At 42.4% G+C, this 16,057-nt stretch overlaps 1 protein-coding gene across 1 annotated transcript; it reads right to left on the bottom strand.

Moving 5' to 3' along the window:
• Positions 1-3,830: 3,830 nt before the first annotated feature.
• On the bottom strand, positions 3,831-15,190 carry cited1 (Cbp/p300-interacting transactivator, with Glu/Asp-rich carboxy-terminal domain, 1). Its single transcript, XM_005951224.2, has 2 exons — positions 14,922-15,190; positions 3,831-5,414 (listed from the first exon to the last, which is right to left on the bottom strand). Exon 2 carries the CDS (start codon positions 5,393-5,395, stop codon positions 4,808-4,810), a length of 588 nt encoding a protein of 195 aa, XP_005951286.1. The 5' UTR covers positions 5,396-5,414; positions 14,922-15,190; the 3' UTR covers positions 3,831-4,807.
• Positions 15,191-16,057: the final 867 nt, after the last annotated feature.

The following is a 16,057-nucleotide window of genomic DNA, read 5'->3' as shown; positions in this document are numbered from 1 at the left end:
ATACACAGACACACACACAGGGACAGTGTGAGGCAGATGGAACAAACCCTGGACTGTCTTCGATCTAAAGAATGTTATTCTGACCCACTTAGACAAAGAGACAGAGGAAGAGGAGAATCAGTGCGTCTGTCTGCTGGATTTGGAGGCGATGAGTAGCATCTTTATTTCTCTCGCCGTGTCAGTGAAGTGATTGTTAAGAAGGAAATACCCAGAAAATCCCTTTTTGAAGAGCGAATAAGGCCTCTGTCAAATTAGTCCTTCAACAGGTTCTCATTAATAGCTGGTGCTCGTGTTTCATTAAAGAAAGTCTGGGCTCATTGACTGAAACCGAGAGCCATATTCACATCGAAAAGTGGCAATGTGCAGCGTGCTTGTGCGGGAAAGGGCAAAAGGACTGGATAAGTGTGTGTGTGAAGGCTCAGCTGCTGATAACTAAATAAATCAACAAGGATCTGCATGTTTCTTTTTCCTCCAGCAGCAGCTTTCATCTGGGCAGATTTCCAAACTTGCAGCTTGTTTTTGAACTCTAAAACCCTGTGCGGCCTGTATAACTGAACAAGCACCTGCTTCATGCCTGCTACTCGCCTTACCTTTGTTGTAATGCCATCCCTGCGCTTCTGTGTGTGTGATGGCTTTATTTCCAAGCTTTTCTATGCCTGCAAGGATGCAAACACAGGCAGGCAGGTGTGTTGTTTTGTGTGGTCCAGGATGAAACCCACAATGCTCAGATGACAGACACACCAGGTCGAGGGTGAAAGGCCTTTGTTCCTCCCTTCTCACCTTACCACCAAAGATATACTGTAGGTCGGAGCCTCCATCCTGACACAACACAGCAAAGCCCCTATAGGTGGGTGAGGGATGGGTGAGGAGGGTCAGGTGTCAGCTTGAAGCCTTTTGAGTCAAAAGCATGTGACCATTTGTGAACTAACCCAGTAACCACATCTGTCAGGATCACAAAGGTCCTATAGTTTAGTGATGTATGTACAGCATATCGATATTCTCTTTGCATTTGCACCAACATGTCCGTGTGAATGAATCACCTGTGATGCACATCAGGGCTGTAAGACCACTAACAACCCTCTGAGATGCAGCCCTAGCTCTGAACACCAATCCTAAAAAAGAACTTTTTCTGGAAAAAAAAATGGAAAACAGTTTGAAGTTTTAATCAACAACTTTTAAAAAGAACAAAAATTATGTATACAGTACATGGAAGAAAGTATTGGGCAACATGTGTTAATCTTTAAATTTAGGTATTTTTAGTCCCATTGCCACAGATGTAAGAAATCAGGCACCGAGCTTTTATATTGAAGAATGGATCTTTCCTATGAACTCACAGAATTCCAGTGGGATACTGTAATTGGATGCCACCGCTGCAACAAGACTGTTTGTGAAATTTCCTCCTTCCTAGATATTCCACCATCATCTGTGGTGGGATCAAAGTGGAAGCATTTCAGAACCACAGCAACTCAGCCACGATGTGGCAGACCAGGATTGTGTAAATGTCACCAATGCTCTGTTCTCAGTGACTGCAGAGCTCCAGGGCTGGAGTTTCCATGGCTAAGCTGCTCCTGTAGGTGTAAAATGTAGGTGGCCCAGTATTTTGGCCCATATTGTGGGGTTAGCATCATCTGCCAAGGATTAGTTAGACCTCACAGAGTTAAAGACACTTAGGTTTTGCAGAAATGTGACTGCTAACCATGTGACATTAACTTCCATTTTGGTTGTGTAACAGTCATGATGATCATGTAGGATCAAGAGAATAAGGCCCCAGTCATAGTGCCCTGGACACCGGTCCATGACCATCTGGCAACAACCAGTTGTTCAGGAAAAGACTGCTGAAGTCCCAGACACAGGCCCACAGACTGGCCAGTGACCACCAATTTTCCCTAGTGACCAACGTGTTGCTGTGTATTCCCCAAATGGTTGGCCGCTAGCATATTACTGCAGATGACCAAAGTTTGAATGGCAATAAATTTGTCTATTGTAGTTAAACTGGAAATACTGTGACGTGAACTGGAGATGGAGACTGTTTGCCTTCAAAGTAAAACTTGTGTCTTTTGTAACATGCTGGCTACAACTCTGAATACAACTTTTACTTTGGAGGCAAAGCCTCTCCATTCTTGGTTTGAATTAAATGTTTACAATTTGTACTGCCCCTGTTAGTTTGTGTGCATTTGCAGACAAACATGGAACAGGAAACCTTAGCAACGTGCTAGCAACCAAAGCAACGACTAGGGCGTTTTTGGTCAACCACCTTCTGTGCAACTGATTTTATCCAGCGGCATCCAGGAACGACTGCCAACCAGTTGGGGAACATAGTTTTTCTACAAACCAGTGGTTGTATCATGCCCAGTGTCGAAATCTTGAGAAATCTGCACTTTAATATTCTCTGAAGAGCAACTAGTGTTTTGTTGTTTGTTTTTTTTGCACTACTTGCCACAGCGCAACTTTTCTTATCGATACGAGACCAAGTAAATACAGGGTCAGTATTGCTGATAGCATTAACCTATAAACCTCAGCTTATGTGCAGCAATGTGTCATGATTTATAAGATGAAACCTACATTTTTAAATTCTCATCATTTGAACCACTGCGATTTTTTTTAACAAAAACAAACCTTTCAGCTTTTTTATGCATTTTGAAACTGGGTTTTTTTGTTTGTTTTGAAAACCTAGAATGTAAATGTGCCCGTCTCTGAAGCACTTTGTGCCAACTATAAATAAAATAGGCATGAATTAATGCAAAAGGGTTCAGACATGCTTCAAAGAGTGCATTTGAGTGTATTTTTCCATTTCCAGAAAAAAATAATTTAAAGCATTCATTGGTCTACATACTGAACTAGGATAAAAATAAAGTAGCTAGTACCTATCCGATACCAGTACCATATAATATTGACATTTGAATCAATCCGCCCACGTCTAATATTTGGTTTGGCTGAGAATCTGGCCAATCAAAGCTGACCTGACCATTTCATAGGTGGTCTTTAAAGAGACGGGAGTTCATTTAAGGCAGAACAACAAAAGAGGCAGTGCAGCGAAGTACCATCTGAGAACATTTATTTATTTTTTGAAAATTAAGGCGTATAAACACATTCTCAGATTAAAAAACAAAATAGTGGGTTTTGGCTTCTCAGAAATGTTTCAAACCTCAATATTATCCTCCATGTCACAAACCCTCACCCTGCTTTACATGTGATAATGCTTTTCAGCTGTTACAATGTCACATGATAGGCACACATGATTCTCATATATTCACATGTTAGATTTATGTTGTGAAACTTTTCATGTAACTGGGAAGAGAAAAAAACAACACAAAACTGTTGCACATGTAAAATATAATTCCCTCAGAGCTTTCAACCATATCACATGGCATAGACATGGATTTGACATGCTAAGTTGGTAGTAGTTTACAGTGTAATCCAACACTTTGAGGACTGCTTCGGGGTGAACAGTACAGTTCATTTTCAGGTCACAGCTAATAGCATCAGAGAGGTCAAGAGGTCATGAGGGATTCTTGCATAAATTTCAACCAAAAACAAAGATTTGTTTAATTCTTCATTTGCAATAAGAGATGAACAAAAGACCTCAATGAGACAATGACAGAGGAGCTGTTTCTGTAACATGGACAGATCAAATGTGCAGCTTAGCTTGGTCTCATCCCTGCTTCACTACAATAGTCCAAATTGTAACTAAAATTGGACTAACACCAGCGTCCAGGCCTAATCACACTTCCTCATCAGGAACACGGAAGTGCAGCGACAACGGTCATGACATAAACGGACCGTTTTAAAGCGGGAGAGCAGGAAAAATAGGAATTTGACTTTGTTTGCTGCTCCGTGTAGCACAGGATCCCTGCCACTAGCTATCCCACCCTTCCTCATCAACTTTCAGGCCGGACAACAAAACACACCCATTCCACATTTCTGGATCTAACTCGCTGAGGTGACTTTAGGTTCGCTACAGAAGTGCTCCTTGTCTGCTTGTCTCCTGATGGGGGATCAGCCACCGTCTTAAATAACGTGTTGTATGACTACGGCTGTTTGAACGAAATTCAAACAAGAAAATAAAGAAGTGCACAGAGATAACCAAGTCTAAGACAATCATTTCCTTTGTGAAGCTGAGAGACAGGAGTTCCTTTCCCATGAGACCAGAGCTTAATATTGTGTATAAGAAAACAGGAAGCGTAGTGTTTGCCATCCTTTGCAATTCTCCCACAAAGTCGTGCCTCTCATTTTCCTTAATCGTCCACTTGATCAATTCAGGGCGGTACTAAGAAAAGAGGGGGGATCGAGTCCAACAGGTGTACCTTACTCCTCTCTAAAGAGGGTGGCTCGGATGTCTTTGTCAGCTCTTCTCGTGTCAGTCAACTTGTTTTCATTAAGGGCGAATGATGGAGCGATGGAGGAAACAGGATAGGAGCAGGAGTGAGTCTTAGACTCCTCGTTTCTGCTCATACTCTGCTGATGTTTCTGCTCTTTTACATGAAAGGGAAGTACAGTTCAGAGTGGGAGCACCTCTGGTTTCATCTCGGTGAAGAAAAGCAGCACTGATTCCTTTACAGAAACAAGAAAATCAAAAGCAAGCTTGTCTTTTCTTTTGTCTGCCCGTAGGAGGGTATGAAAGCAAAACAGAAACAGAGAGCGAGCCTCTAATCGCTTTTCTCCATCGGTCAGCGTCTCTTCTGTTTCCTCGTTTTATCAGCCAACAAAGGGAGGAAAGAAAAACCAAACATTGAGAGAAGTCCTCTCTCTCTCTCTCTCGTTGTCAATCAATTCCACTTTATCCATGTGCTTCCCCCACCCTCATAGGTCAGCATCCAGCTGGCACGTCCGACATGAAGTCGAACTCGTTCTGTCCCAGCCAGAGCTCGGGCAGCTCGTTGGCCCGGTCCAAACCTAGCTCCACCACCAGAGACATGAGGACCTCCTCGTCCACAGGGTCAAAGTCGATAATCCCACCAGCGCTGGAACTTTGGTTGGCCATGCCAATCCCGACACCCATCCCGCCTCCTCCAAGGCCTCCAGACGGTGCCAACAGCTGATTACCCGCTCCCAGTTGCGGGGGTCCAAAGCCTCTTTGAGGCCCTCCAGGCCCAGAGTGTCCGCCAGAGGCACTGGCAAGGTTTTGGTAGTGTGAGTTGAGCTTCTGCAGCTGCATGCTGGCGATGAGGTGCGGCCCCGTTTGCAGACAGAAGGGCTGCGGCTTGGAGAGAGGCGTCGAGGACAGGGCCGATCCACGAGAGGACGCGGGGCCGGTGGATGGGGAAAAGGGCGCCACGGAGGTTTTAGAGGACGGGTAGTGGAGGAGGGAGTTGAGAGGAGAGGTGGAAGAGGAAGAGGAGGAGGAGAGGTCCTTCATTGCAGCGTGGGCGTGGCCAGGAAACAGCAGTGAGGTCATCACAGGGAAAACCCAGAACCTGCAGGAGGGGGGAAAGAAGGAAAAGAGAAGAGGTGTTACGTAATGTCACCTAATCAAACTGGGACACGAGGAGGAAGAGATAAGATTGTTAGCTGAGTAGAGGCTCTGATAACCAGTTACATCATAGAGGGAAGATATCAATAATGATAAGACCTCAGTAAGATGGCTGAGACAATTCACGGTAAAACATAGAAAAAAAAAATATGAAAAGATGTTCATGAAGAAGCTCTTTATTTGCTAGAAAACATTTAATTTACACTTTAAATTATTCAATTCTTTTATTTAACCTATGAAGTTGCATGAAGCAGGTATAACCAGTGTTTAGATAACAAGCAGAAAGTCTGAAGGTTCTCAGTCATCCAGGTCATTGGAGTCTCTTAGTCTCTTAGAACTAAAGATGCTTCTCGGATGAGAGATGAAACGTCTTCAAGAAACTTAAGTCCAGATGCTTTAGACAACAAACAAAAACGTGACTCCTCAACTTCACACACTGGACACACAAAACTATGAAAACTGTTTTCTGAAAACAGTTACAGCACATTAGCAATGCAACCTCGGAGAATATGTATAATACGTTAAACCTACGCACACGCTGCACATCATGCCTCAGTGGGACATTTAGAGCCAGAGTTGCTGCTGCTTTAAAGAGGCCCACTCCTTGGCTGTCTCTTTGTGTGATGGAGAGCAGCACGCAGGTGTCTATCGCTTCATTTTTAGCCCTTTCTCGCTCACATGCGTCCGTCCTTCGCTCTTGTGTAAAAGCAATGCGTCATTACGGCAGCAACAATGGTAAGTTATTAAAGTAAAAGGCAGGAGCTCCTTTTTGTTTGCATTTGGCTGCTGGGTTACTCGCGTCACCACAAATTTTAGTGCAAGGCTTGAAGGGCTGTTGACGCCATGTATGCAGTGAGGCTCCAGGAGTAAATATCCCATTCATATCTTCCATCCTGCATCAGAAAGACAACCTGTCCGGGGTGTACCCTGCCTCTCGCCTGTTGGCAGCCGAGACAGGCTCCAGGCCCCCCGCATCCCTGATAAGGATAAGCGGAAGAGAATGGATGGATCCATAGGGATTTGGAAATGGAGAATGTTCACCTTCAGAGTAAAAGCTGTGAACAGCACTGCAGTCAACATGTTTCAAATGGTGCAACTTCTAATGTGAGAAGGTGGAGAAGTTCAGCCTTCTCCACTTGTGCTGTTACACTTTTTCACAGTTTCACTGCAGCTCGGAGTGTATCTGTGGTCCGTCACTTCCAATCTTATAACAACTACAGCACCAACTAAAGCAACCAGTTGGGGAATACTGGTTTGTGGAATACGTGGACCAGTCTGCAGGCCTGCACGACTAGGGCCTTACTCACGTTATACTACTGGGATCAAACCCTCACAACCACTAACAATCCTACTTTATCATCATGACTGTCACAGTTACACATTAAACGTCATGTGGGTAGTGGTCACGTGTCTGCAAAACCTTACTGTAAAGATTTTCTGAATAGAGAAAACGAATGGGGAAATTCCCTTCCTGAACTAATAATAGCACAGCTAACTTCTGTCTTGAAGAAATGGTTTGGGATGTAGAACCCAGGAAGAACCTACAGACAGCCCTTTCACACCTCTGGTGTTTAGTCAGTTGTCCTCCTTGGTGCGGCTCGTTTGTGCGGATGCGAACACAGTAATCACACTCTGGCACAAAGACCTCGATGCAGTTCCAAATGAAGTCAGCACGGTTCGTTTATTGAATTTGTCAATTTAATCCAATCTTAATCAGACACAACTAAAAGGTGTACCTTGCAAGTTTAAGCTAAACACTTTGCATTCTGGGATGTGTCCCATAGATGTTTAGCACGAGTTAGCAACTAGCCATGAAAGGAAGGTAAATTCTCCAGGTTCTCCAATAGTCTCCAACATCATCTTCTTGTATTTACCTCTGTTGCACCCGCCCCAAACACATCTGGCCAATGAGACTGAACATTCTCACATAGTTTGTAATGATGCATTAGGGGTCGTTTTGAGTTTGCTTGTAGCTTTTTCCTGTAGCTTGGTTTGACAGATCAAATCAGATCACCTGATCTGGACCCGAGTAAACAAACTACAGCTTTGTGATACACATCACATACAAAAGTAACTTTGGTGTATTTCCATAAATTTTGACTTAGTCCTTCACCTTTTGGTTTTCATTCATAAATGTCAGACAAACAGCCGCTCTATTAGCCTTCCTTTGTGATGAGTTTTTAAAAAGTAAAAGACTGTAGAAGTTCCAGATACCTAAAAACATTTCTTCTCACAATGAGAAATGGATTACTGGGGACACGAGTAACACATGTGACAAATGAGGAAAGGATCACAAACATCCTAAATGGTCAATTAAAAGCGTTTCCTGACAAACATGCAGCCGCTTCAGACCGCAACAACAAAGGCATTGTTGACCCAACAGGCGCGGTAAATCACTGAAGTCACATCTGTCTGGGGAACGCACCATGAGGTGAGGCATGACTGTGTGTGTGTGTGTGTGTGTGTGTGTGTGTGTGTGTGTGTGTGTGTGAGAGAGAGAGACTGATTCTGTTAGCCTGATGCCTGCTTTTCCCTCTTGACCTATTGAGCAGCAAATTAACCATGAAAAAGCCTGCAAGGAGAAGGCCTGTGGGTACCTATGGGGTTAGTGAGTGTTTATAGGTGTGTGTGTGTGTGTGTGTGTGTGTGTGTGTGAGAGAGAGCCTCTGAGGATCTCAAAGAGTGATTGGCTCATGTGGGAGGATAAATACATATGGGCCCTGAGAAGAGGCCATATGTCCCTATGACTGTGTGTGTGTGTGTGTGTGTATGAGTGTGAGCAGCAAGAAAAAGTTGCCGAGTTGTGTGGGTAGAGATAAAAAGGGTGAGTGAAATGCAACGTGTGTGTGCAGAGAGACTCCTAAAGGCTCATGTTGTCCCTCAGCTGGTTTATATTACACACAGTTCAAACTGCATGTGTGTCCGCATACACACAATCATGCGGCTATCCTTTGAGTAAGTTAATCGCCTAATGATATGTGCTGATATACACACACACACACACACACACACACACACACACACACACACACACACACACACACACACACACACACACACACACACACACCTCTCAGCACTGGCTCTTATTTAGCGAGAACATAATTGCTACAGGCAGGCATGCAGCTGCACTCAACTGATAGAGTTAGCACACACACACACACAGAAACCTGCCATTGACAGCTGTTTGGTATCTTCGTGTGTGTGCGTGCACGTGTGTTCATTATTCATTGACTGATTACTGTCAGGGCCAGACTGCACATGGTGTCTCTGCTCAACAGCTTTCCAGCACACGAGTCCAAAACACACAGACACACACACACACACATACATAAAGGTCTTGCAAAGCTTCTATGTATGGGCTCAAAATGTGGTCATAAATATTTTGTACTTGTAAATCAGGATTTGTATGTGTTAAAAAAATTTGTGTGTGCGTAAAAAAGATTTGTGTGTGGACTTAGCCAAAAAAACCCTGCAAGTTACAAGTACGAATTTTGACCCTATTTTTCTTCCTTTCATCTGATTGGTCAATGTCATGTCAATCACAAATGTAACAATCCAATCAGAGAACAGATGGGTTTGGCTGTCGAGGGGCGCTTTTTTTGAACTGCAGGTCTTTGAAGGGAATAAATGCCCTTTTACATGCCAACCCAGCGTTTTCCTTCATCACCACGAAGGAAAACAGTCTGTGGTCGTCCGAGTTTGGTGATTTTTGTGTCACAGGTCTACGTGTTTAATACAGGGACTTCCACAGCCTTTTCAACAGCGCTGCGGACCGCGGGGTGGGGGCGGGCAGTGTTTTGGAAATGACAGTCTTCATTACAAAGCTTTCTTCGTTATGAATTAGCATACATGTTTTTATTGAACATTTGAAGAACTAGCAAAAAAAACAGAAACTCTTGTAGAGGACATAAAGTCAGAGATAGAAAAGACAAGGAGCAGGTGCATCTAGTACAGGTAGAGCTGCTGCAAAAACCCACAGAGCCCAGCAGCCAGCGCAACAAATTCTGGATCCTTTGCTTTTAGTTAGCAGTTAGCATTAGCAGCACATCCTGCGTCCGATGTGAAAGGACTTTTATGCTGCGCACTGTGACTCACAGCAATGGTCCTGGGTCAGCCCTGACTTTGTGTTAAACTAATCCTAAAGTAATAATGGTATTTCTAACCACTGATATACCACAACTTTATCCTTTCAACAGCTACTGAAAGTTAGGGGACCTAGCTGCTATCGGATATTTATATAGAGATCCTCCAGCTTCAAACTGTATCACCCTTCAAGGACCTGCAGTTCAAAAAAGCGCCCCTCCGACAGCCAAACCCATCTGTTCTCTGATTGGATTGTTACATTTGTGATTGACATGACATTGACCAATCAGATGAAAGGAAGAAAAATAGGGTCAAAATTCGTACTTGTAACTTGCAGGGTTTTTTTTGGCTAAGTCCACACACAAATCTTTTTTACGCACACACAAATTTTTTTACACATACAAATCCTGATTTACAAGTACAAAATATTTATGACCACATTTTGAGCCCATATCTATAATACATACATTTTAAACTTTATATGGTAACACCAGCCTTAATAACAATTTTTGGCTTTGATATATTCAGATTAAATACAGCAACCAAAAAGTCCAAACAGCCTCCTCCTGCAGTTCCTCGAGTGGTCACTTGAGACTGCCTCTAAAAGTGAATCAATCTCCATAGACTCCAGTGTTAAAGTGCTCCACTTTAGAGCATTAAAAAACAAAAAAAAAACAAAAAAAACAACAACAAAATTTAGCAGTCTGTACCTGTGCTAGTACAACTACATGATCCTTGATGACAAAACAAAATGATGGTTGTACAGTAGCCACCTAATGCTACGTAAGCATTAGCGTTTAAAATTACATTTAATCAGTGAACAGTCTGGAGTGTTCTCTCCTGCAGAAGGAGTACGGCTCAGACTAACTTGCATTCTTTTTAAATTGCCAGCAGGGGGCGGTGCCTCTAGTTGCGACTTCAGGTTTACTTGCACATGCACAAAACTAGTGTGTGTGCTGCATGTAAGGATGTACTGTGTGAGTCTTTATTCAGTCCAACATCATTGAGAAGCAATATAGATTAAAACATGCTTTTATACCACTGTTAACAACTGCAACAGCATCAATAATTACAATAATAGCACTGCTACCACCATTATTAACTTTCACCACTAATACCACCACTACACTTTATTTTTTATTCATACCCCCACCACTACTATTTATACCACTATCACCATGACTACCTGCTACTACTGATACCACAACCACTACTACTCCTACTGCCAACAACCACCCTTCTCCCCCATCACCATTACGAATAACCAAACCACTACCACCAACACCAAACATCATTATTATTATTATTATTATTATTATTATTATTATTATTGATCATAATGTTACAAAGAAGAAAATTATAATAAAGGCAAAAAAACAATAAACAGAATAGCCCTATCTGCTCCCTTCTTTTATCAAATGCATCACTTTCTCCACGAGCTTCTCTATAAACACTTTCCTGATGATTTTATGGGCTTGATTGCTTCTTTCAGGTCATCTTGAATAAAACATGGAGGTAACTTTGCAATTTACAGTCATTATTAGAGTCAGAACGGAGGATTATCCAGGGCTGAGGACCTGTCAGTCACTAGTTGTTAGCCGATAAGTGCCATTAGTTTCCTCACTCATCATGTACGGTTTTACAAAAGGACCTTACAAAAGGGCGAACTGTGATGTCACGTCCTACATCTATGATCAAAAACCAATGAAACAAGTCAAACCACCATTGCAGCACAAGTTGCTTCTCTGAGACACATAAGTCAGATATAATAAACCTCAGAAAAATCACAAATTAAAACACATGGAAGAATCTTAACAGCAAACAGAGTGTTAGAAGCATTAAAGTGTTATTCTGAGGTACAATCAGCAGATCTGTTCCATGCTTTTTAAATCAGATTTTACCAGTGATGCTATTTCTGACTTTTTTCTTTTACATCTTGGTAACCACAGAGATTGAAATGAATAAATTCAAATAACACTTCAAAAATAACTTCCCAGGTAAGCGCCTGGAGATTATGGCCACCGTGTGGAGAGACTTCTCCGGTGTCCATTAAGCTCCGACTACGTCTGGAGTGGCCATCCTTGCCTTTTGTTGCCAGCACAGTTATCGTCTCGTTCCCCTCGATCAGCTTCAGTCTTAATTGACGTTGAAGGGGCTTAATCACATCTTAAACGTTGCTCCCCAAACAAGGAGCAGAGAACACACACACACAAAAAAAAAAAATTACAGATGCTGCCACATGTGCAGAAACCCAACATGTTTTATGCAGGCCGACTTCTGCTGACCTGATGTGCCAAATTGTTTGTTACATGGAGCCATCTGGGAAGTGCTCCATGGAAGCTGGCGCATATGAGATACTTTGTAGGTCATTAAATGAACCTCTGTGTACTGAGGACTGAACTGAACCAATCAGATGAATGAACAACACTTTGAAGAGAGCAACAACAAGGAAAAGCTAGCTAAAAAAGAAGAAAACAAACCAAAAGAAAATCACAGCACAGTTGTTATGATGAGGGGAGCTATCCAGAAAAGCCACAATCAGGCTGTAAATGTGGTTTTAAATGCTATAACGTTACAATCGGAGTCTATGGGGATTGACTCGTTTTTTTGGAAGCAGGCTAAAGTGGCCACTAGAGGAAGTGCAGGTTTGGGGTTTTTTTGCTTCATTTTTTATTAATGAGGAAATAAAGTGAATGTATTCTTCAACAACCTCCTTCAACATTGATTATCAAAGCTGCCTGCTGGATAACTTTTCAGTTTGCAGTCAGTTGTATTGAACTTGACACTCGTTCCTCACTACATTTTCTAAATCCAACATCCCAGAGCTCTGTTATTGTTTTTTTTCTCTTTTTTAGATATTTTTAAAAAGCTGGTTTCTGGTATCTGTTTGGGAAAATCTGTGTATTCAATTTCTGGGCTGAGCTTCTTTGGGTGTAAAACAGAAACTTCCTTCCTTAACGGCTTGTTTCGGTTTAAATCATCACAGACCTCGTGGTTTACACGTGCCACATATCAGAAATTGTGGGTATTTAAGCTGCCAGATGCAGTCAGAGATGAGAGGGGGAGGCATAAAAGCCATATAAAAGAAGATGAAGCTTCTTTGTTCTTGGTTTTAAAAGAAAAAATAAGGATTTTACATTGAGTTGGGAGACTTCTGCTAAAAGTGATGAATATGACTTGTTTGTCCTCTGCTAGTGCCTTCTGTTTCAGTCAGATGCGAGGATGAAGCGGGAGGGCCGGGGCTAGGAAGGATGCAGTGTGTGAAACGGCTGGATGAGGGCCAGTATTTTTTTTTTCCTGTTCACAGCTGACCGGGGCTCATTGTGTTCTCCCACAGCTTTTTATGGGATTGGTGAAATCAGCCCTGGCTTCTTGTTTCCCTGTAAATTCTTTCATTAGCAATCCAGGCTCCTGTGTTGGCTTGCAGAGTGGCTCCTGTTTGTTTTAATTAGAAGCAAGGAAAGTCTGCTCTCCCTCGAAACTGACAACAACACAGTTTTCAAGCACAAAAACATCAAGAAATTATGAGAACTGAGCATTCTGATATCTTTGCGTGGCACCTTTTGTTTTCCTGGAAAGTTGAATTTTAAATTAAATGAGCAAATCCTCTGAAAGGGGTCCATTTTTGGAAGCTTTTATTTTGAAATTGACTGTCCAGCAAGTAATCAATTAAACAATTAGCTTCCAGCACTAGCTAAAGTTAGAGTTGGATGTCTCGAGACCGGTCTTGGTCTTGACAGACTTTGGTCTTGGTCTTGTCTTGGTCTCGGATCCCTCGATCTTGTCTTGTCTTGGTCTTGCTTTCTCAGATCAACATAGTGGTCGGGAGATTTGGAATCAACAGTATCCATGACACACAACGCAACGTTCGATACTGTGTCATGCGCAAAAGCATCAGCTCTAAGAGCCGTGCTTAGAGACTGCTTTGTAGTGAATCAGAAGAGTCGACTCCCACTGAGCGAGAGCCGGCTCCTCACTTGATTTCCTTTCGCTGCTCAGCTCTCACACAGTGGCTCAGCTATGCTCCAATCCCTCCATATTGTGGCCAATCACATGCGAGGATATAGGATAATATCATTGTGTAAAAAACAGAGAGGGTGAGAGACGCAACAGTCAAGTGGAGTGTGCGTCTGTCCTCTCAGTAAGTGAGTGAGACAGCAGACAGCGGTGAGGAGGGTTGTGCGAGTGCATCACAAAAACACATAAATATGCCTGACACCTGTAAACGAAGCAGCAAAAAAGTCTTTAAACTGAAGGTTTAAAGACTTTTTTGTCTCGGTCTCGACTTTGTCTTGACTTGGTCTGTCTTGGTCTTGGTTTCGTCTTGGTCTCGATACCCTCTGGTCTTGGTATTGTCTTAGTCTTGGTTTAGGTGGTCTTGACTACAAGTCTAGTTAAAGTACCAATAAAGTGACTAGTTGACTACATTTACTCCCCATAACCTTTACATAGGTCTTAATTTCTCATTTGTATCCTAACATATGTACGTGTGCATTCATATTGTGAGTATTTATATAGATGTACATAATCTACATACTGTAAATACCATATACTCCATTTCTGTACCAGTATGTTTTCTCCACTATGGCAATAAGACAAATTTGACAATGAACATAATTCGGATTTTGATCCACTGTTTATCAGGAAGACTGTAAACACTTCCCACCATTTAAGTGATTTTTTTCCAAGTTGGAATGACAGGATAAGCTCTTCCAAATAATTTCCTGCCACTGATTTAAACTGACAGCTAAAGTGGAGAGCAGGGGCAGAGCTGCAGTTGGGAAGCTTGCAACTTCATTAAAAGTACTCTGGTTCCACAGACCTGACACCCCGTTGATCTGAAGCTTTCCCTCCAAAAACAAAAAGTCAGGGAGTGTAAAGTCAACATGTGATCAGAATATTGCAGCAGTGATGTGATGTATCACCAAACCACCAACTCACAAGGGTTTCAATTACACAATTAAGCCCTGAAGAGCAAAACTGAAACGTCTGTCTCAGTCTCACACACACCATATGGTGCCCTCTTCCCTCCGTCCCCAGCCTGACTGGTCACTCCTTTTAATTACCTTCACACTGAGGGTAGTTAATGAGAAGCCAATTAAAAAGACCGACTTAAAAAGGAGAGAGCAGCAGCTCAAAGTCGCCCAAGTTATCCATTAAAATGAATGTAAAAAAAACAACAAAAAACTTCACTGCACTTGTGCCTGAAAAGGCTCCAGCTGCGGGCAGAAACCGCTTGACCTCATTTTAAAAGTGTTAAGCAAACACCGGAGAAGAGAGAAAGAAACTTTCCGCAGGATTTAGCGCACACTGACGGCTGCGGTCACAGCGCAAAACAGCGCAACGGAGTAGATGATGGACCCACCTGTGAGGAAAAGCCGCCGTCCCGTGCAGGCTGGAGAGCAAAAAGCAGACTTAAATGAAAGTGGGAGAGAAAAGTAGACTTAAAGAGCCGAGTCCGTACAGTCCGTAGCGCTGGGAATAAAAGCCGGTTGGTACCGATTTCAGAGAGAAGCTGAGAGCTGCTCAGGTCCGCTGATACGCGCACAGAGACGTCGGAGGGTTTGTCCGCTCCTCAGCGAGCGCGCTGCTGAATAAAAAGCATTTTGTGCTTCTCTTCTCACCGACCAGCCCCGGTGTGTGTGTGTGTGTGTGTGATATCTGCAAACCACGGACTGGATTCATACTGGATCCGGATCATGGAGCCGCTGAAGAGGCTTTAAATCTCAGTATAACCACGGGTCACATCACAGGGGCCATATGTTAGTCACACACTGACCGAGATTATTAGCTACTTTATACAGGAATATTACTATTTCTTTATTTATTATGTCAACATATAAGTATTTCTTCCTTTAATATTTTTATAAACATATATTTATGATATATATAATTTCTTTTATAGTATTTTAAAAATCTATTATTAAAATCTGAGGCCCTGTTAATGTTCCTGTAATTCTTCCAATATCTATAACAGTTTAAATCTAAATATTCTGAGATGATGTTAATTTCATGCAAACTACAGTGCACAGATTAATGGTTTTTCTGCATATGTGTCTCACTGAGATATGTTTCTGATCACCAGAGTAAACATAAAACACGGTTTTAAAATTATATTTCATTTATTAAGGGGAAAAACCTACTTGTGAAAAAGTAATTGCCCCGCTGAGTCCCATTAGATCTGGCATGAAACTAACATCAATAAAAACAGACTTAAAAAAAAACGAACAACCTTATTTTATAATACAAAACACAATTTTAAAAGATGTCCCCCTCTCTCTGTACCGTCCTTCACTACATCCATGGATCTTCTCTATGGTCTTCTTCTTGCTTCGACACCCTTTCTGCAGTATATCCACCATCCCTAATCTGCGGATGTCCAAACCACCTCAGCCTCGCCTCTCTAACTTTGTCTCCAACTGAGACAAACTACTCGTTTCCTGTCCATTCTGGTTGCTCCCAATTAAAATCTGAGCATCCTCAGCTTGTCTTTTTGTCAGA

Source organism: Haplochromis burtoni, unplaced genomic scaffold, assembly GCF_018398535.1.
Source record: "Haplochromis burtoni strain Fernald_Lab_line unplaced genomic scaffold, NCSU_Asbu1 Contig_898, whole genome shotgun sequence".
NCBI classification, from domain to species: Eukaryota; Metazoa; Chordata; class Actinopteri; order Cichliformes; family Cichlidae; genus Haplochromis; species Haplochromis burtoni.
The sequence above is the reverse complement of the archived record's forward strand: the minus strand, read 5'-3'. Positions and strand labels throughout refer to the sequence as shown.

Bases quoted from the DNA above. Each gene is read 5' to 3' on its own strand.
- cited1 (XM_005951224.2), bottom strand. From the start codon at position 5,395: ATGACCTCACTGCTGTTTCCTGGCCACGCCCACGCTGCAATGAAGGAC.